At 43.4% G+C, this 21,062-nt stretch overlaps 1 protein-coding gene across 1 annotated transcript in view; it reads left to right on the forward strand.

The window, feature by feature from the left end:
• Window positions 1-21,062, forward strand: part of LOC137422292 (receptor-type tyrosine-protein phosphatase delta-like) — a 213,200-nt gene that overhangs the window by 162,805 nt on the left and 29,333 nt on the right. Inside the window, exons 13-15 of the mRNA XM_068109042.2 lie at window positions 6,245-6,423; window positions 10,840-10,966; window positions 11,383-11,508. Of these exons, the coding sequence (XP_067965143.2) occupies window positions 6,245-6,423; window positions 10,840-10,966; window positions 11,383-11,508 (432 nt within the window). The remainder of the gene's footprint in view (window positions 1-6,244; window positions 6,424-10,839; window positions 10,967-11,382; window positions 11,509-21,062) is intronic.

Below are 21,062 nucleotides of genomic sequence, written 5' to 3' on the forward strand. Positions count from 1 at the left end.
CACATTGTTCACTTATGAATTGGAACATTTTAATCATTCTTTAGAACACACAATTTGAAATTTTTTTTTTAAATAGCTACATTACAGTGCCATATAATACCTGCAGATAAGCCATATTCCTTATAATTATGACTAAAAATGAATGGTATATGAGTCAGATGCCCAGACGAGAGAGCTAAGGTGTGAACTTGGCATTTATTTATTTATTCACACAGATGGGCTCAACAACCTTCTTATGGCAGTAGATCACACACATAACTTCTGCTGCTTTGCAGGAACAACGCTTTGAGTTACACTTCCCACTACAGCCACACAGGGTCAGAATTTTGGTGGGGATCGGCTTCAGAGACTTATGGGGCAGGAGCGTGCCGTCTTGGTTGATCCAACCATAATGAATAGGATCAAGCTGACTGGCATCAGCTAGCAAGGTCAAGGCATTCCGGATCACGTAGAATGCCCTCCTCAAATGTCCCCGGATGACGCTGGATGTGGGTGGTAGTTCTTCTAGCCCTACCACTGAATGCCTGTGGACGTCGAGTCTCAAGTGGTCAAATGCAGTTGCAGTGGGTTTGCTTCTCGCACCGGCCCATACATGGACGAGGTATTGTTCCGCCTGATGTATGTCCACTTCAGAGAGAACAGGAGACTCTCCAAAGCTGGAGAGAAACCTTGCAGGTCTGCCTACGAGTGGTGCATGTTTTGTGCCCACCTTGCTCAGTGCATCGTCCCCAGTCGTGACATGCGCCTTGATGAGTACACGGCATAATTCGTCTCCTAGCTTCAGGTGCAGCACATGAAGTGGAATCATACGTCGCTTCTCTCCTGTCCCGAACTGAACCCAAAGCTCCTGCAAGCCACCCTCTTTGAACAAACCAATGTAGCGCAGGAGAAGGATAACAGTATCTGTGTCATTAGACACCAGAACCACTCTCTCACAGCCCCTTCCAACTGCCCAATGCACGTGAGATATTATGCGGCAGTCTGCCTCCTCCTGCCAGTTGTTGAGAAGTGACAGATCACTCGCAGGTGTTACAGTCAGCTTCAGTCTCGCAGATATTAGTTCTTCATTGACCACCATCCCACTCAGAACCACGTCCTGCAGATCTCGTTCCCCCACATCCCACGCCAGCAGCTGTAGGTTCTGTTTGTTGACACTAGATGCCCAGAACTTGTCCAACTGGTGTGGAATAGGTACAGACTCGTCCACGACGGCCAAGTCAACAGCGCTATTCTCACCTGCTCTACGGATCCGCTCACCCTCCTTGATGCTCAATTCATTGTAGCTGTCGAATACTATGCGAGTCATTTCCAGTGATGGACAAACTCGATGGGAACTCTTGAAAACTTCTTGAATTACTCTACCAAAGTTTGTAAATGTAGACCGGAGATTGGGGAATTGTCGTATTTTCGACATAAAGTCAAGCAAATCATGTGTTGCTTGGGGATTATCCCGGTTGAATTGGTAGTCAACTGGGGCAAGATTGGTTTCCAGCTCAGTGACCAATTGTGCTTTGTCGGGCTTTGTTGTGATTTCTCCGACAAATAGTGGGCTAGACTGCAGAAGGTCATGTGCATATAGCTCTTCTGGCGAGATTCCACGTAGTGTAGCAATCTCTGCCTCCCTCTGTGCAGATGTGATGTCCGTCGTGGAAATGGTAGCCTTGGTTGCTGGTGTGTCTGTGCTGGTCTTCTTCATGGTACACTGTGAGTCGAATTCAATTCATGGGATCAAACTTTTGAGATACCAGTCATCAGTAGCACTCCAACAGGTGCACACAAAGGAGTAAGTAGACTTCTGGCTGCTGCTCTCCGCCATTCTCACTGACACAATGTAAGATACACTGGAACAAAGACAAGAGGGCTTTTATTACACCCTGTAAAAAGTACTAAAAATGCGAGTTCAGTACAATAACAGCTAATAATTGACTTTGTGTTATGGATACCAAATTATCCATGCTGTATGTACAGGGTGTCCCCAGATCATCACAGACAGAAGAAAATGGGGCCCTCTTTTTCACAAGTTGATACAGATTTGAAAAGTATGGTTCATCAGCATAACAACACTTGTGATAACACTGGTTCTGTTTTTTTCTAAGACACCCTGTATATAGAAAAGAATCAATTTTTGTGAAAAATAATATATACCTACCACTCGGAGTGGATGACGAGGGGCGATCAGTGAGCACAATGTCGACAGAATCAGACACGTCTACGCGGATACACATATGCACTACACACCTGCGGAGTATAAAACAACCTTAGTCAGTGGCAAGTTGGTAATGAGTAATAAAATTGCAATGGTCTTAACTTCCAGAACATGACCTTGACCTTCCATCAAAGCAATCATACAGGCAAAGTATAATTTACATCATAAACTTTTAAATAGTGAGTTATACTTGATAGTCTGCTTCTCGATGTCTGTGAAACTGCGATTTTGGCCGTTTTTTGTGATTTCTGACCTTGACCTTGACCTTAGCATGTGACCTTGGCCTTCAATCATGAAAATGATGTCACAAATTGATTCACCAAACCCATAAAACAAGGTATTACACATACGTCTATGGTGAGTGGTTCAAAATTTATATTTTCAATATGGCTACTGGCGGCCATCTAGGATTTTCACCCCTAGCGGCCATTCGCAGCCGGTTCCGAAGAAGCACCTGTGATTTTTAAAGGTATATGGTCCAATAACTCAAATCAAGTTTCAAAATCTCTTGCGGATGAGTTGTCTACGGGGTTATGAGCAGGGCCAGGACTATAGTGGTCTCTACACTGCTTGTACGATTGTGTCACATGACTTAGGTTGCTCGGCCTAAGATTAGATCAGTCACATGATACCTATATTGGTGCAGTATTGAGTCGTTTTAAGATTTCCAATCTGCACGGTCACGAGATCATCAGACATAAATCCGGCAGGGAGGTCTTGAGGTGGTCGACCGTTGTGGTTGTTTTCACACATCCCTCCACCAGCAGCCATTACTATCTACTATATAAGAGAACCATTGTGCTGTCTGTCGCCATTTTTCTCAGAGATGGCTCAACGGATCTTCGTCAAACTTTCAGAGGTTCATCAGTGAGTGCCTGGGAGTGTTTTGAGGGGGGGGGGGGGGAGGGGGGGGGGAATTTATTTTTTGGGAAAATAAAAAGGTTCGTTCTTTTGGATTTTTAAAACATCGCTTTATAGTGCCTAAGCCTTTTTTTATTAAAGACAGTTATATACAGGTACACGTTAGCATAAATAAATACAAAACAATTACCAGACATTTGAACACAAATAATCAAAACAAACAAGCAGTCGAAGTTGGTGGTAAGGCTGGTTCTTATTCTTCCTGAACGCCATCATACTTAACTCAGAAATGTGATCAATGGCACATTCACCAGCATATATTCAACGAAAAGGTAACATGATAAGTCATTTGTGATGGATTCTGATTGGGATGTAATTGTTTTGCTATTACATTTGCCCTCATTTCAAATATGTTAATGTTTCATTTTCGCTTGAGTGACGCCAGGTACTCCAGCTATAAACACATATACTTTCCTCGGGGTACAAATACAAATACAACATTGTCTGGGGGGGGGGGGGTAACATTGCCTATGTGGCCACGGCCTCATGGGGGGGGGGGGGGTGTGGGGAATTGGGAGAGGGGCGTAAATTCTCGATGTAAATGTGTACCGTGTAGTGCCACCTGGTGGTGGCAGAGGGTATTACAATTTCCTTTTTTACCTGGGCACCACAGGTTAAAGCATTCTTTGCATGGGTAAATTCCTTCCACTCCCCCCACTCCCTTCCTCAACCCCTCCCTCTCCTGCCTCCCGCCCCCGTCCCCCCCCATCCCCCTCCATCCCCACCGGCAGCAGTGCCAGGTACTCCTGCTCATATATATATATATATACTGTATATGAGCTTATAAATGAGCCTTATGCAATGTTTGAAATGCCAAAAGATTCCATCTCGTTCAAAATATTAATTGGCATATTTACCATCGATCGATTGGTACAGGAAAACCAAACACCTAAGTTATAAAGCCTGCCAGTTACAACCAAGAAATCACTGCAGTTGAAGTCTGTTCCAATTATCTCAAAAATCAAACTCTTACTGGACATTAACTTAAAGAAGTGCAGACTGCTGCTGAACTATCATCCAAATTTTTAATCCTAATTTTGACAAATTATTCCGAACATCTCAGAGCAGTGTGTCCACAGGGGCTTTTAACATCACAATCAAACAGCCATCAAGACTTTCACATTTAGCTCTCATGTTATACCTTAAAAACATGATCTCAAAAGAACAGTGCAGGGACGGTTCATCTCCTGCTGGGTAATGGAGCTTTAGTGAATGCTGCACCTGGGATGTGTATTATTGAAAGAGGATCTGTGTGGCTGTGGCAATGAAGCATAACATTATCATTTCTGAATCAGAGAAAGGCAATACAGTGCATACTCAAACTTTTGTGCTGGGACACATGAACAGATCATTTATAGAGTGAAAAAAGTGAGCCAGAGAATAGGTAGAGTTGGGAGGGGGTGTGAGACTGACGAAGGAGGGGCAGATGAAACAATATAATATTGGGCAGGTGGGATGCAGTGGTTCACAAAGAGGTAGGGAAAAAGGAGTGTGGTAGCTGAAATGGGTTGCCATTAAATTTTTGTTGATTGGCTTGCAAAGGAAAGCAGATAAATGTACAGATTAAGAAAAGAGGATAAGAAGAAAGGTGATGTGAAAGAAAGAGTGTAGGAAATAGTGAGCTGAGTTCAGTTGTTGGACTTGAGCTCAGCTTGCAGGGCATGCTGCCACGGCCACATGGATATTCCACTCACCAGTGATATTGCAAACAATAAAGAAAACACAGGGTGGACATAAACAAAAGCAGATGGGAAACAAGGAAATAGGAACACAAAAGGGAGAGAGAGTCGGTTGCTGTTGGATAGAACAATAAATGGAATGCAATATCCAAAGCTGGGTGTGAACTTTGGAGAAAATAACCATTTCAGACAATTCAGAAAAAAGGAGGCATTTTGCTGATTTAAAACTAGAGCAATGCGACTACGTCGCCAATATTCCTCCGCTTAGTCCCTGTCCGTGCCAACAGGTAGGTGCCTTTGTTGACTGTTCTAAAAATAAACAAGTTTGATTTAAATCCCTTCGGCTGTTCTCAAGTATCACATTTTTTAACCACACATGACAGGTTTCACATCGATCGGTGAAACGGTTTTGGAGAAGAGTTTTTTTTAATATCGGTTTTCAAGCTAATATGGCTGCCAAACCAGGTGACATATGACATCAAAAATGTACACTGTGCATATGTATGGGTCGGGGATGACGTTTGTGAAGTTTCATGTTGATCGGATATGGTTCGTTTTTCTATCCAAGATGGCTGCCAAACCACGTGACTTACGATGTCATCATTTTCAAACTATATGTAGCAGTGCTGTTACATGGCGTGAGTAAAGTTTTCCATTGATAGGGTAGGTGGTTTCTGAGATATAATTATTTAATATTTTCTTCAATTCAATATGGCTGCCACACCATATGACCAATGACGTTTTTATGAACAACCTTTAATCGCCATGCCTATTCAATGACATACATAAAGTTTCAAGTCGATCCCTTTGGTGGTTTGGGAGAAGATGTTTTTTTTAAGGTTTAGGTTAAATCCAATATGGCTGCTAAACCATTTGACTTATAATGTCATAAATTTAATATTTCAATACAAATGGGTCACAGATGATCTGCATGCAATTGTAGATTTTTAGGATAAGGCATTCCATTAAAACATTTATGGCTGGTAGGCCACTTCACCTATGATGTCATCATCATCATGCTTTTGTTTCCCATTGGGAGTACTCAACAATGTGCCAAGTGTCAAATTTTTCCATTCCGCGGTTTGTGAGAAAAAAATTTTTATTTGTGTTTAATCCAAAATGGCTACCATACAATGTGACCCATGACATCACAATTATCACAAAACATTCTACATGGGTGTCGCTCCTACCCTGAAAGTTTCGTCTCAATCGGACATGTGGTTGCTGAGAAACATGAGGTTTAGCGCGTACGGACGGACGGACAACCCAAAAACATAATACCTCCGGCCACCTTCGGGGTGGAGGCATAAAAACCTCTGCCATATGAGAACTTTGAAACACGTAATCAACTTACATTATTATTTCCCCATCTTGCATTGCCACTCTGCTCACTATATACCTCCTATCATATCTGTCTTCCTTTGCTTGTGTGTGGCAGCGCCTTGGTGTCGGTAAGGTTTGCACTTCACGCATCACCACTGCCTTACTGCCGTGCAACAAGTACAAGAACCGTGCAGAGAGCACCTTGCCCACCGATGCCAGCCGCATCTGCCTGCAGCCAATTCGAGGAGTCGAAGGCTCTGACTACATCAACGCAAGCTACTTGGACGGCTACCGGTACGCTGCTGCACTCAGTCGGCAAAGTCGCTCTTTGAAGTGGCGTCCGAACACCTTGTTTTTTGCAATGCCGTTATTAATATCTACCTGTCTAATCTGATCTAGAGGTGCAGTATATCTCAGTTGGCAGCCTGGTTGCCTTTGAACTGTCTGGCTTTAATTTCTGATGAAATGGAAGATCACCAAAATTTGCCATTGGTGGTGCCAGCAGTGGACACTGCATCTCAAACTACACCGTTGTACCATTGAGGCCTTAAAGTTCCTCGTGCATTACGATTACAAGCCTCAAAAAGATCACAGAAAAATTTGAGGACGTTGTTGACCAGTTCCCTGGCCAGGTTCCCTTCGTGGGGTTCGCTGAATAATGATAACGCTACCTGCAACGTGTACGGGTATCGTGATGGAGATACGGCCTAGGTATAATGGGTCAAATGGCTTTTTCCTGTTACCAAATTTCCTTGGATTTCCTTTGTATTTGGACAAGGCAAAAAGGGCAAAACCCAGGATTCTTCATGTTCTGAATGAACCTCCTGTCCATCACTATCTCTTGTGTTCAATGCACTTCTAACACCCTGTTTTTTCATTACCAAGCAATGTTGATACCGAAGAGCATGAACCTTCTTCCTTCTCTCACATAAATGGAATGTGATTCCGAAACAGATATATAGCTTTGCTGTGTTTGCTGTGATAACATTTGGCAAATTGTAAAAGAAAATTCCTAACCATCCATTCAGTTGTCAGCATTTTTCTTTTTTTTGTATTTAAACTTTTTGCTTTTAACCAACTTTTTATTGTGTTATGCATGACGTCATCAAATACCTTTTAATTGCATTGCATGATCATGTAGTCTACATGAAAAAGGCCATGGTTGTTACATTTTATTGGATGACATTTTAAAGAAATTTATTTTAAATGATTTGATCAAGCAAAAGTACTTGTTTCTGTGTTCTGACCAGAAAATGTCGTTTTTTCGTTGTATTTTTGAAACTTTATCCCTCTGTTTTTACATTTAAAAAAAATGTTTGTAGCTCAGCGGGAGACAGGGTTTTGAAATCATTTCTGCGTGTCTGTCTGTCTGTCTCTATGTCTACATATATATATATGTATATATTATGAAGTGCCTATAGAAAGTCTACACCCCCTTTTCAAAATTTTCATCTTTTGTTGCGTTATAGCCTGGAATTAATATGCATTAAATCGGACTTTTTCCACCTTTATTTACACATCGTAACCCATAACTTCCAAGTTAAAATCAAATTTACAAATTTCAGAAAATTTATTAAAAATACAAAACTAAAATATCTTGGTGGGATGAGTGGGCACACTACATATAGAGGTTAAAACACATTTACTTCATGCATCTGTATATATCAAATCGGTGCCCCTTTATATGAACTTTTCTAGAGCATTACTTGGTTCCTCTTAAGAACACAAGGGTAGTACAGCTTGCACACGAGATTTTTTGAATGCCCGTTCTTTTCTATTGTTCGACATTTTCTACAACCTATGGAATGTCCCTTCTTATATATAGTTTGCCATTTGGCATACACCATATAAAGGGGCCTTTTCTATGCCCTTGGCATTTTTCTCAAGAATAAAGGTGGAAAAAGTCTGATTTAATGCATTTTAATTGCAGGTTATAATGCAACAAAAGGTGAAAATTTTGAAAGGGGGTGTAGACTTTCTATAGGCACTGTATGTGTCGAGTTCAGACCGAATTACTTACTGTAGTGGGTGCCAGGAAGCAAGTACTACATCAGCTATTGCACTGCATGCATGCTGACCACATGTAAATGCCTGCCACTTCATGCAGCTGTATGAATCATGCAGTTGAGATCGCTTTTATTTTCCTTTAAAATACATATTGTAGGACACGCATGGTCCAATATAAGAAGAATGGACAATACAGTATTTTGTGCCGAGCATGATAATGTTGCCACTTGCATTTTATCTTTTTTGGATTTCAAAATATTACATTGGAACTGAGAATTAGGGAACTTCAGACAACAGAGACATGTATTTTTTTTTTTCGCCTCATGTTATTCTCAGAAGAGCAGTGTTACGTGCTACTCCCCGACCCCCTGGTCACGGTGTACCTCCGAGTCCCGAGAGGAGCCACGGCAGAAAAATGTGTTATTCTGAGTGTGTCAAAGATCAATGGAGAAGCCACCCCAATTTTTACTCACAAACAAATATTGTATTAAAAAATCACACAAGAATAACAGTACAACAATAATAGCAGTCAAAAGTACAATCCATACATCTTATGATGGTACCATCAGCTAGTATAAGGTAACTCACTGTGCTCCAAGTGAGTGAAAAAAGAACATTCCCCAATGTCTCTATATTCCCGTCTTCAAGCTCAAAGTTGATCCCCTCCAGCGATCGTCAGAACGATGTCGAATCGAAACCAGAATCCCGTTCAGCTGACGGGCCCCGTCACGCCGCCAAAACTGCACAAAGGCGGAAGCGGCTAAAGCAGCGCAAAGAGTCACGTGGCCCAAAGCTGGGTCAAAAAGCGCACTCAAGGTGACTGGGAAATCCAAAGGCGCCCTCCAGGTATGAACTTTCACGGCTCACAGTCGGTGAGCCGCAAATTAATCCTCAAAAGCCACGGTGCACACACACACATCAGATACGTCTGAAAGCGGTGGATACGGCTGACGAAGCAACGAAACCTTGCTCGACGCGCGGAGCGCGCGAGTCAAAATGGCCGACGGCCCATACTCGGGTCGAAACGACACGGCGATGATTCCTCGGAATCCATCGCCAAACCTGACACGCAGGTTGATCAGTCACAGCAATAACAACTCTGTCGCAGGAATTCCTTTCCCAGGAACCCCGAAAGTTCACTAGCGACTTTCGTTCGACAACGTTCGCCCCGGACCTTGAAGCGACTCGTTTCTTGTCCGACTTCACTCGCCCCGCCCTCTTTCTCTCTTCTTCCTCTTCGTCGTCCGGTTCCCGATCCGGTTTCCTGTTTCTTTTAACATTAACTTTTAACTTTTGAAAATAGAAATATCTGTTCCCTTTAAATGACAACAATAATAATACATTGAATCAGAAATATTTACAGTGGATGCAAACCACCACAACGGAAGTGACGAATCCGTAACAGCAGGGAAATTGGTGTTCTCGTTGGAAATATAGTGGAGTTTCATATCACTTCTTTACCTTCATTGTTGTTCCTTTCATGTTTGTTGCTATGCAATTGGTGTTTGAACAAAAGTTGGCATCGTGTTTGCCACCTGGCTTTCAAGGTGCCTTTGGACAGCATTTTCCTGGCTTTTGTATACAGGATCGAGGCTCGTGAAAGAGCTAACATTTATCACACAAAAAAAAATCAAACAGACACACAAAACATATAATAAGGGTAGAGGAAGACAAGATGGGGAGAGAAGGGGAAGCATACAAACACAACATTTGAGAGAAGGGACATCGGGAGATCTGTGGGAGGGCTTGGGGGGAGGAGGCGTGGGAAGGTGGGGGGAAGGGTGGGAGAAGTATAAAACACAAGGACACTGCAAGGACTTCCAGGAAGGAAGTTGGTATTTCAAAAAAGTGAATCTTTGGTGAAATTAGCGGGAGTAGAAAAGATCAAGGTTTTGGATGGGGGAAGATAAGAGATGGTGGTGAACAGCTGTTTTAAAGACCTGAAGGGAGGAGTGGGATTGAAGAGAGTGAGGGAGTTTGTTCCAGAGGTGGGAGAAAAGAGGAATGAAGGAGTGAAGGTGAGCAGACAGTCTTGATTTTGGCAGTTTAACCATAAGAGGGTTGCAGGCAGATCTTGTGGGACCTGCAGGAATATTTGGGGGACAGAGCCCAGAGAGAGCTGGGGGAGCAAGGATGGAGAGGAGTCGGTAGAAGACAGAAAGACCACCAACCTGCCTGCGGTGAGTAAGTGAAAGGCCCTCGGAGGTAGCTTCATCGCGGGAGATTCCAATGATTCTGAACGCTTTGGTTTCAACAGCGTGAAGACGAGCTAGGTGTGAGGCAGGAGCACCAGCCCAGAGGGGAAGCAAAGGTCATTAAAAGTCATTGGAGGTATTGACTCATGTCATGGTCATTAAAAAAGAAAGAAAAGCAAGCAGTTGTGTTCGAATTTTTGCTTCCCACAATTGAAGTCCTACTTTGATGATTACATTGATAAAATTGGGAACAAAAATGAATCGATGCTGATGAAAGTCGAATCGAGTAATTCTTTTGCATAACACTGAAATAACTGGAGAATGAATTTGCGGCAGTCGTTGTGAAATATCAAATGCTTGCTGAACACTTTAGGTTTTGGAATTCTGGATTCAGAGAGACGTCCATCCCACCCTTCTGAGGACTTGTGGTTTGACTTGTGGCAGAAATACCAAATCGCTTCAAGTTCACGAAGTGCGAGCTAAGATTTTCATTGCGTGGGGTGTGCAGGCAGCGGGCTGCGTACATTGGCACCCAGGGCCCATTGCCTGAAACAACTGAGGACTTCTGGCGAATGCTGTGGGAGCAGAACTCCACCATCGTGGTTATGCTGACCAAGCTGAGAGAGGTGGGCCAGGTGAGTGCTAAAGTGTGATGAATGTGTGCAGGACACGATGGCAACTTCAACTTTTGATCACGTACGCACAAGCGCAAGCAAACCAAGCAAATTCTTCCAAATTCTTCCAATGCGCAGGCAAACCACTATCCAGGAAGCAACTATTATTATTTTTTGAGTTCGGCCGTTTAGCATTCCCATTAAGTTCATATGTCAGTGCTGGAGCTACAGTTCCAAACGTGCTGTCCTCTACATCCTGCTTTCTTTGTTATGATAGAATCAAATGTATGAGGACATCTATTGTGCTGCATTCTTATAGGTTTTGTCGATAAGCGTGAGTACAAAACAGATATGCAACAAACAAAAGATAACACTTGTGTGTGACATTCTGAAGATAAGGTGCCCAGGTTATCCAGGTGATCTATTGCTTTCCGCAGGAGAAATGCCATCAATACTGGCCGGCAGAGCGCTCGGCACGCTATCAGTACTTCGTGGTAGATCCCATGTCGGAGTACGCTATGCCGCAATACGTCCTCCGCGAGTTCAAGGTCACAGATGCAAGGGTAGGTCACCAGCCTGACAATGTCACCACTGGGTTCACGACCTGAATTTATTCTTTAAAAAAAGATGTTTATTTCCTTATAGGCACCACTTTGGACAAACACACATTAAGTCCGTGTTTATTTGATGGCATGCCTCTGACACATGAAAAACAATAAACAATTAACCCACAGGGACGCATCACCCCAACTGGGGCAATTACACTCTCCAGTGCCAACATGAAACATTGAACACTGTTAACAAATGTGTGCTCCATTATCCTTGCTTTTTAAATATCCAAATACTGCTTGACCTACATTGACCAAAACCACATCCAGCTGGTTTCCTTGACATTAATTACAGAAATAAAATAAAAAGCAATCCTTGATGCACAACCTAATGTAGGTTTTGCCCTGATCTTGATTGAATTATGAATCGCTTGCATCAGTTGAAAGTATTTTATTTAAAAAGATTTAAAAAATCAATCAACTGACTGACGGACTCCCAACATTGGGGCCAACTGTATTACATGTCCACTTTCGCTTGGTAAAAGAAGCGTCGCACTCAAAACCTAAAAGAAGCATAACACATTAACGGACACATTTTACTGACTCCAAGCGCATTTCATTCCCTCTTTTGAGAGAGCGTTTCCTTCTCTCCGCTGTAAATTATCTATTTCTGCTAGGAGCTAGTACTAGGAGTTACGGCGAGGAATTAGGGCTAGGAATTAGGGGAAGGACTAGGAATACTATTAGGGCTAGGAATACTATTAGGAATTACTATTAGGAATACTATTAGGAATACTACTAGGAATTAATAATACCATTAGGGCTAGGAATTAGGGGAAGGAGCTAGGGCTAACTAGGAGTTAGGGATCTTTGTTCCTTTCACATTTCTTTCTCCTTTTTCATATTTCTCTTTATTAGTCCCCACCGGTGTACACCGGAGGGGACTATTGGTTTGCACGCCGTCCCTCCGTCTGTCAGTCCGTCAGTCCGTCACGCAAAGAACAGTTTTCCGGACTTTTTTTCTAAACTCTTAATGTCAATGATTTAAAACTTGGCACATGGTTTCCTCATGATAAGTTACAGGTCAAGTTCGAACTTCACGACGTTTAGATCATTTTTGACAAAGTTATGGCACTTTGAACTTTGGGAATTCTGATAATTCTGATGATCCTTAACTCAGTCCCATTTTAAGTATTAATTTCCTTTAAAAAAGATTTTCTCTGCAATAATAGGACCGATTGAGATCAAATTTTCACCGTAGGGGTGACTCGGTCTGCAGAATATTTTAATGGTAATTATGACGTCACAGGTCACGTGGTTCGGCCGCCATATTGTTTTTCGTGAAAACACGAAAACCCCTTTTTCTCTGCAACGGCTGAACAGATCGAGGCCAAACTTTGCAGGCAGAATCGCATACCCATGACGAACAAAAAAGTCCGCGAGCATGACGTCATGTGCCACATGGTTTCAGAGTTATGACATTTTTAAGCATTAACCTTTAAAACCGAGCCCCTCCCTTATTTTTGATCCAATCGAGGGGAAACTTCACAGATCTGTTCCGCATGTCAGTCTACTAAAATGTCATTTTGGAATTTGCGATAGGGCACGTGGTTTGGCAGATATCGTTAATTAAACGAAAATATTTTTAAAATGGATATCTCTTGAATCGCCAGTACCTCATACCGTGAGTTGGTAATTATATAATTCACACAGTGTAATACATGCAGGCCGCTCCACGGAGCGACCTTGCGGGCTTATCAACGAGGCGAGGCGTGACACACATGTGTCTCAGCATACCTCAGATCAAGTTTGAAAACCAGCATCAACCGTGCATAAATTTGCATATTCGATCATTTTTGACAAAGTTGTGGCACTTTGAACTTTGATAGGGGCCATGTATTGCAGCGCAATACTCAGAATGCTTGTTCATTCTAATTCTTGCTTCTTCTTTATTCCTCCTTTTCTTTATCTATCTATCTTCAGAGAAGTGAATTCCTGCAGAATTTTTTTTCTTTCTGTAAGGTTCACTTGGCTGTGCTCAGATGGGTTTTGAGTGTAGGGAAGTAGCGCCTGAAATCCGAATCCTATCCAGGTTCCTCCTGATGACTCCATCTTTGCTCTTTACCTTTTTTTTTTTTGGTTCCTTCTGATTACTCCAATGCAGTATTTGGTTTTCTGTTTCACTATAAGTAGGCTGGCGTTGGCTTAGCGGCTAGGGTGCCAGCTTAGGATACCTAGGATCCTGGGTTCGAATCCTGGTCGATCACTGAATTAACACCAGGGGGGTTGACTCAGCCTGTCAACCTTCCGAGGTCGGCTAATTGAGTACCAGTTCACTGGTAATTCCCTGTTTGTCGTAAAAAGGCGACAAAAAGGGTTGGCGGCAGGAAGGGCATCCGGCCACAAAACATTGCTTCAAAAAGGGGACTGAAAAACAACAACAACCACGGTGCCCGAAAAAGGCCAACCCCTGCTTGCGGGGAAAAATGGCCTCCAAAGGTGGTCCTTATAAGTAGGAAGAGTACCCGTCCCCAGTGACAATTTTTTCAATTTAACTATTTCGTGGATTTTAAAAAGGTCAATTGTGGTTCACTCTTGGCTTCACTCATAGCAAAATCTCTGAGCTACTTATATCACCCCTCTGCGAAATGGTGGTGCAACATCGGGCGGTGGAGGTTGAATTTGTCTAAAAAGAAGGCAAAATATTGTGTTTGCGAAATAAAATTTGCCATCAACATTATTAATGACTGTTCTCCCGTCATTTCAAAAGTGAATGTTGAGCTTTTCAAAGGTAGTGCAGGAAGTGGCCGCTGTAAACGGAGACAGACATTTCAGGGATGATTGAGAGCAGACACCACCGTTCGCAATATATAATAGACTCGCAGAAGTACCCGGCGTTGCCGGGCGGGGGAGGGGGAGAGGGGAGGGGGGGAGGATGGGGGCAAGGGTGAGGAAGAGGGAGGGGGGGGGAGAAAGGGGGAAAGGGAGCGGGCGGGGAGGAATTGTTTGATTTATTTGTATTCAAATGTCTGGTGATTGTTTTGTATTTATTTATGCGAATTTGTACTTGTATATAACTGTCATTAATTTAAAAAGGCTTAGGCACTATCGAGCGTTTCATTTTATTTTTTTTAACTCCAAAAAAACGAACTTTTTGTTTTCTTTTTTTCTTCTTTTTTTTCTGCCTAAACACTCCCAGGCACTCACTGATGAACCTCTGAAAGTTTGACGAAGATCCATTCTGCCAACTCTGAGAAAAATGGCGACACAGACAGACACACACACACACACACACACACACACACACACAGACATCTCCCTTATATAGTAGTAGATGACTTTCCTTCCAATGAGCTTCAACACAGAAAGAGACCATTCAGCCGGTCCATCAAGCCTGCACAATGCTTGCCAACATATGACAGTTTTTTGTACACTGAGTCGGGGCTCATGGTAGAGTTAGAACACTGAATGATCAGGATGCAACAGGACAGACGGGACAGCAGAGAGAGGGGGGTGCACCAACAGTAGAGTTGAAGGAAAAATAGTGGGAGACTTGGACAAACAATGGGGTGGGGAGGAATGGAGTAGACAGGATGGATACAGAAGAAAATTCCTCCTCTCACCCCTCTATTCCCTGCCTCTCTCCCTTCCCCCTATCACCCTCCTCTCTCCATCCCCTCACTCTCCCTCCCTTCCCTTTCATTCATCCCTCTCTCTCTCTGTCGACTCCACCTTTCCCCTCTGCGTCCCCCCTCTCCTCTCTCCCCCTCTCCTCTATCTCCCACTCCCCTCCCACTCCTCCATCCCCACCCCCTCTATACTCTTCGCAAAGGGCACTGTGAGGATCTTTAACGTCCACCATCTAATGTTGCTAGACGGAACGCCCAGTTTAATGTCCATCAGAGGGACAGCACACACACGATGATTCACCCTGTCTGTGAAACACCGTGCTGGCCGTTTACATCTGGGTCGGGATTCGAACTCAAACTAGACAGCTTGGACGTGAGTGTAAAACCCATTAAAGGCAGAGCGGATGCTACTCAGGGGAGGATTCCAGCTCGGGGATGATTGACAGCAGAAGGAAGTGTGGACTGGTGAGCACACCAATGAGAACGCACTTTTGTGTGTCAAAGGGTCAGCCATAACCTTTGCTCCCAGGAACTCCACCCCTCATGAACTCTGATCCCCCAAGTCTCCGCCCCGCTCAAGCTGCTTAAAAGGTGGAATTCCAGACGCGTTAGGGCTGTTGACACGTGCTGGGGAATCCGAGACAACTTGCTTGCCTGTTCGAGCCATCAATGAGGACCGATTGCACTGGAGCCAGGACGAGCTCCACAGACTGCGATGGGAGAACAGCGCCATGAGAGCTGGTGCACGAGGTGGAGGCATGAGAGCGAAAAAGCCGGGAGGTCCTGAGTACAGAGAGATAGCTCCAAACGGGAGTAAACTTCTTTTTCTTGCTATCCCTACTATTCATTTCTAATTAATCTCCATTGACTCACAAACAATTTATAAAAAGCTGTCGGTGACTTGCCTCTTGACCCTTCCGGGTGAGGCCTTACATACGTACCTCACATTTTCCTCGAAAGCATACTCGAGCCAACAAAGTCTCACTTACATGTACACTTTCTGCTTTCCTTACCCCTCCTTATTAGTCCCCTACCGGTGTACACCGGAGGGGATTATAGGTTTGCACGCCGTCCCTCCGTCTGTCAGTCCGTCAGTCCGTCACACAAAAAACAGTTTTCCGGACTTTTTGCTAAACGCTTAACGCTAATGATTTCAAACTTGGCACATCGTTTCCTCATGATAAGTTACAGGTCAAGTTCGAACTTCACGAAGTTTCGATCATTTTTGACAAAGTTATGGCACTTTGAACTTTGGGAATTCTGATGATCCTTACCTCAGTGCCATTTTCAGTTTTAATTTCCTTTAAAAAAGATTTTCTCTGCAATAATAGGACCGATTGAGATCAAATTTTCACCGTAGGGGTGACTCGGTCTGCAGAATAGTTTAATGGTAATTATGACGTCACAGGTCACGTGGTTCGGCCGCCATATTGTTTTTCGCGAAAACACGAAAACCCCTTTTTCTCTGCAACGGCTGAACAGATCGAGGCCAAACTTTGCAGGCAGAATCGCATACCCATGACGAACAAAAAAGTCAGTGAGCATGACGTCATGCGTCACATGGCTTCAGAGTTATGACGTTTTTAAGCATTAACCTTTAAAACCGAGCCCCTCCCTCATTTTTGATCCAATCGAGGGGAAACTTCACAGATCTGTTCAGCACTAAAATGTCATTTTGGAATTTGCGATAGGGCACGTGGTTTGGCAGATATCATTAATTAAACGAAAATATTTTAAAAAACGGATATCTCTTGAATCGCCAGTACCTCAGACCGTGAGTTGGTAATAATCTATCTATAATTCCAGTAATCTCTTCTATCTATAATTCCAGTAATCTCTGTATGTCTGTGTGTCTGTGTGTTTGTCTGTGCCCGCTGTTTCTCGACAACCACGGGTCCGATATACTTGAAACTTGCCAGGTATATTGCTGGGGACCCGAGGATGTGCCTTTTCAAGGTTTCATATTAATTGGAGAAGTAGTTACCGAGCTATGGCGATTTAGCCGTTCGCCGTTCGCTTTGGCTTTGCGAATGGACCAAACCATTTCATGTAAATAGAGGGGGGGGGGTTCTATGATCGTTGCGAATGGACCAAACCATTCATGTAAATAGAGGGGGGGGGGGGTTCTGTGGTCGTTACTGCCACGTGGTTTCAAAGTTTTTTTTTGTTGTTGTTGTTTGCACGCATGTTTTTTTGCACCCACGTACGGGCACGCCCTAGTTTATATAATTCACACAGTGCAATACGTGCAGGCCGCTCCACGGAGCGACCTTGCGGGCTTATCAACGAGGCGAGGCGTGACACACGTGTCTCAGCATACCTCAGATCAAGTTTGAAAACCATCATCGACCGTGCATAAATTTGCATATTCGATCATTTTGGACAAATTTATGGCACTTTGAACTTTGGTAGAGGACATGTATTGCAGCGCAATACTCAGAATGCTTGTTCCTCATGTATTTCCCGTTTCGGGATTGGCACGCATCCATCGACATAATGGAGAGTAGGTTGCTGTGGAAGAAATCTCAGGATGAGTTAATATCAGGGGTGGTAGATATGGGAGACCAGTCCTGAAGAGAGATGGTTGCTTGCGGGTATTTTGAAGGGTATTTGGGGTCTTCATGGGTCTTGGTGGTCTGAAGGGTCTTGGGGGAATTAAAGGGTCATCAAAGGTCTGAGGGGTCTCAGCAGTCTTAACGCGATGAAGAGGGTGGTAATTTTATTTGAAGAAGAAGAAAAAGACGTTTTCGTCACGTGTAAACATACATAACCATATACGTTTGCTCTTATAATTAGATGCCTGGTGTTGGCTTAACGGTTTGGGCGGCGGGCTTGGGATCCTAAGGTCCTGAGTTTAAATCCCGTTCACCTGTTCAATTAATACCAGGTGGGGTTGACTCAGCGAAAATCATCCTTCCAAGGTCGGCGAAATGAGTACCAGGGTACTGGGTCCTCTCTCAAGGAGGTTGGTGGCAGGATTTGCACTATGGCCGCCATAAAAACACCTCATTCCATAGCACACACAGTGGTGTGCGTCGGGATGGTGCTGAGGAGTCGTCCAACTGTCCAAGGACGCAGCGACGTGCTGATCCAGCGTACACTCCTATATATATATAATTATATATATATTATTGGATATCATATTATTATCTGCATTGATGTTTCTTGGGCATTAGCACAGTACATCAGTACATTCGCAGCACATGATGTTTGGGCCTCATTGAGGCCTCCTTTACTTTCCTTTTTTCTTTACTTTTCTTTTCTCTTTTCTTTTTCCTTTTTTTACTTTTCTTTTTACTTTTTCTCTTTTCTTTTTTACTTTTTTACTTTCCTTTTTTCCTTTTTCTCTTTTATTTCCCCTTTTTTACTTTTCTTTTTTCTTTTTCTTTTTTCTCGAAGGTCAAAGTATTGTCAACAAACTCATAGTGCATCACAAACTAACAGCTCATGTCCAATAGCATTTCTAATCTCCGGAGGCAGACTACACGACATTGATCAAGCATGTTGGACACCATTTTATTCGGAAGAATAGTTGCAGATTTGAAAAGATGCACCTGCTTTGAATCCTCTCTGCCATTATTAACTAAATTGTAAATTTACGAAGCATTATTTTATTATTTAGCCTTAATAAAGGTTTTTGCAGTGCTTTGCATATTTGTGCGGCATTGGATCTGAAGCAAACACATGATGTTTGGATTCTGAGTTTCCTGACATAGATGAAAATGTCAAATCAAAATCAAACAGAACTAGAAAAGGACTTCAAGGAGAATAACACATTAGGTATTTGCACTGAGAGTCGGCAGTCAAATTTGTTGATTCATAACGCGGAGTCTGCAAGGTCAAATCTCTCATTTAGGCTGACACATGATGTCGTAAAGCTTTTGTCTCTCGTGGCATGGCGGCACAAGTTTCTTAAACGACATTAGGAAAAAAATCAATGGGCCCTGTGATTATGGATTTGAAGAGATTTATTGCAGGTGATGTAGGGTGGTTGGACAGGTAGCCATTGGGTAAATGAAAGTCACTGTATGAATAACCCATCAAGCTTATTCACCTGCACATCAGCAAAACTTTATCTTTGCCCCAGAACATAAATAGAATGGCGACTTATTTATTTTCTTTTTTTGATGATTTTGAACACTTAGTGTTTTTCAGGCAGTTATAAAACACAAAAAAACGTTTTGAGTAAATTTCCTCTTACCCCATTAAATGTGATTTCAAATGGTTAGAGAGCATCGACTGAGAGTATGGTAGGTGGCCAGTCACATTCTGACCCTGAACGAGTCGGAGCAAAAACTTTTAAAATGGAATGTTCTGGTTCCTCACTTGATATTCAGCATTTAGATAATAGAGCACAGATAAACGCCATTGTTTGACAAGAACGCGGGGAAGCGGCTTCATTCCCTCTAACTACAGAAAGAAAATGGACGTCACAAAGACAGAATTGCCAATACCCAGGGGGCCCTGGGAAGTTACATCACTTTCCTCAATATCGGCGGCTATGTTTGTCTGGAGTCAAATCCGGTGTTGTCTCATGTGTTTGTCTGAAGTCAAATCCGGTGTTGCCGAATGTGTTTGTCTTGAGTCAAATCCGATGTTGCCTAATGTGTTTGTCTGGAGTCAAATCCGGTGTTGTCTCATGTGTTTGTCTTGAGTCAAATCCTATGTTGCCTAATGTGTTTGTCTGGAGTCAAATCCTGTGTTGCCGAATGTGTTTGTCTGTAGTCAAATCTGATGTTGTCTCAAACCCATCCCTCTCGGTACCCACCGTACCCAGTCGTACCCAGCTGCTCCTGGACTCCGTGTCCTTTCCTCCTGACAAGGTGGAAAAGTTTATGTCAACCCTCGACTCGGATTCTGCAACTGGACCTGACGGCATCAGCCCACGGGTCCTAAAAATCCTGTTCTTCTGCTCTTTCACTCCCTCTCTCTGTTCTCTTCACCCTCTCTTTTGCTCAAGGTCATCTTCCATCTGCTTGGAAATCTGCCAACATCACCGCTTTGCACAAAAAGGTGCAAAAACAGGTCCCAGCAACTACAGACCAATCAGCCTTCTCCCAATTATCAGCAAAGTCATGGAATCCATCATTGCTTCAGATATGAAATCTTTCCTCTTCTCCAATGGCTTGGTTGAGTTGTCCTGGTTGAGAAGAGTGATGGAAATTAATGTAGAAGGAAGTAGAGGACGGGGAAGACCGAGAAAGACTTGGCTAAAGACGGTGGAAGAAGAAATGCGGGCAAGGGGGTTAACAAGGAGAGATGCAGAAAATAGGGCAAAATGGAGAAGATTGTCATGGGGACCGCAAGGCTAACCCCCGCTCTAGCAGGGAAAATGGCCGTAAAATGCATGTTGTGTTGTTGTGTCTCCAATGGCTTGATCTCTAATCATCAATTTGGTTTCAGACCTGGTCACTCTACACTGGACATGCTGCTTCTGCTGTCTCAACAATGGATGGAGGTCCTCAATGCCAAACAGGAAATTAGAGCAGTCTCCCTTGACATATCACGTGCCTTCGATACGGTCTGGCACCCCGCTCTGCTCACCAAACTCTCCTCTTTTAGTATCCATGGAAATCTCCACGCATGGCTGGCGGACCTCCTCTCTAGTCGTAGTCAACGTGTGGCCCTGAATGGGTTTCTCTCATCTCCTCTTCCTGTTCCGGCGGGAGTTCCCCAAGGCAGTGTTCTGGGCCCTGTGCTTTTTCTGGTCTTCATCAATGATCTCTCTGACTCTCTTGAAAATCCTCTCTATCTCTTTGCTGATGACTCTACTCTCTGTCGCTCCATTCTTCATCCCTCAGATCGGCAGTCTGCAGCCTCCTCACTCTCTGCCGACCTGGACAAAATCACAGACTGGGCAAACAAGTGGAACATGTCTTTCAATCCTGACAAATCTCACACTCTTACGATGTCTCTCCGAAAAGACCGACTGGACAACCC

The sequence above is a fragment of the Myxine glutinosa genome, chromosome 2 (assembly GCF_964187855.1).
Source record: "Myxine glutinosa chromosome 2, kmMyxGlut1.1, whole genome shotgun sequence".
Taxonomy (NCBI): domain Eukaryota; kingdom Metazoa; phylum Chordata; class Myxini; order Myxiniformes; family Myxinidae; genus Myxine; species Myxine glutinosa.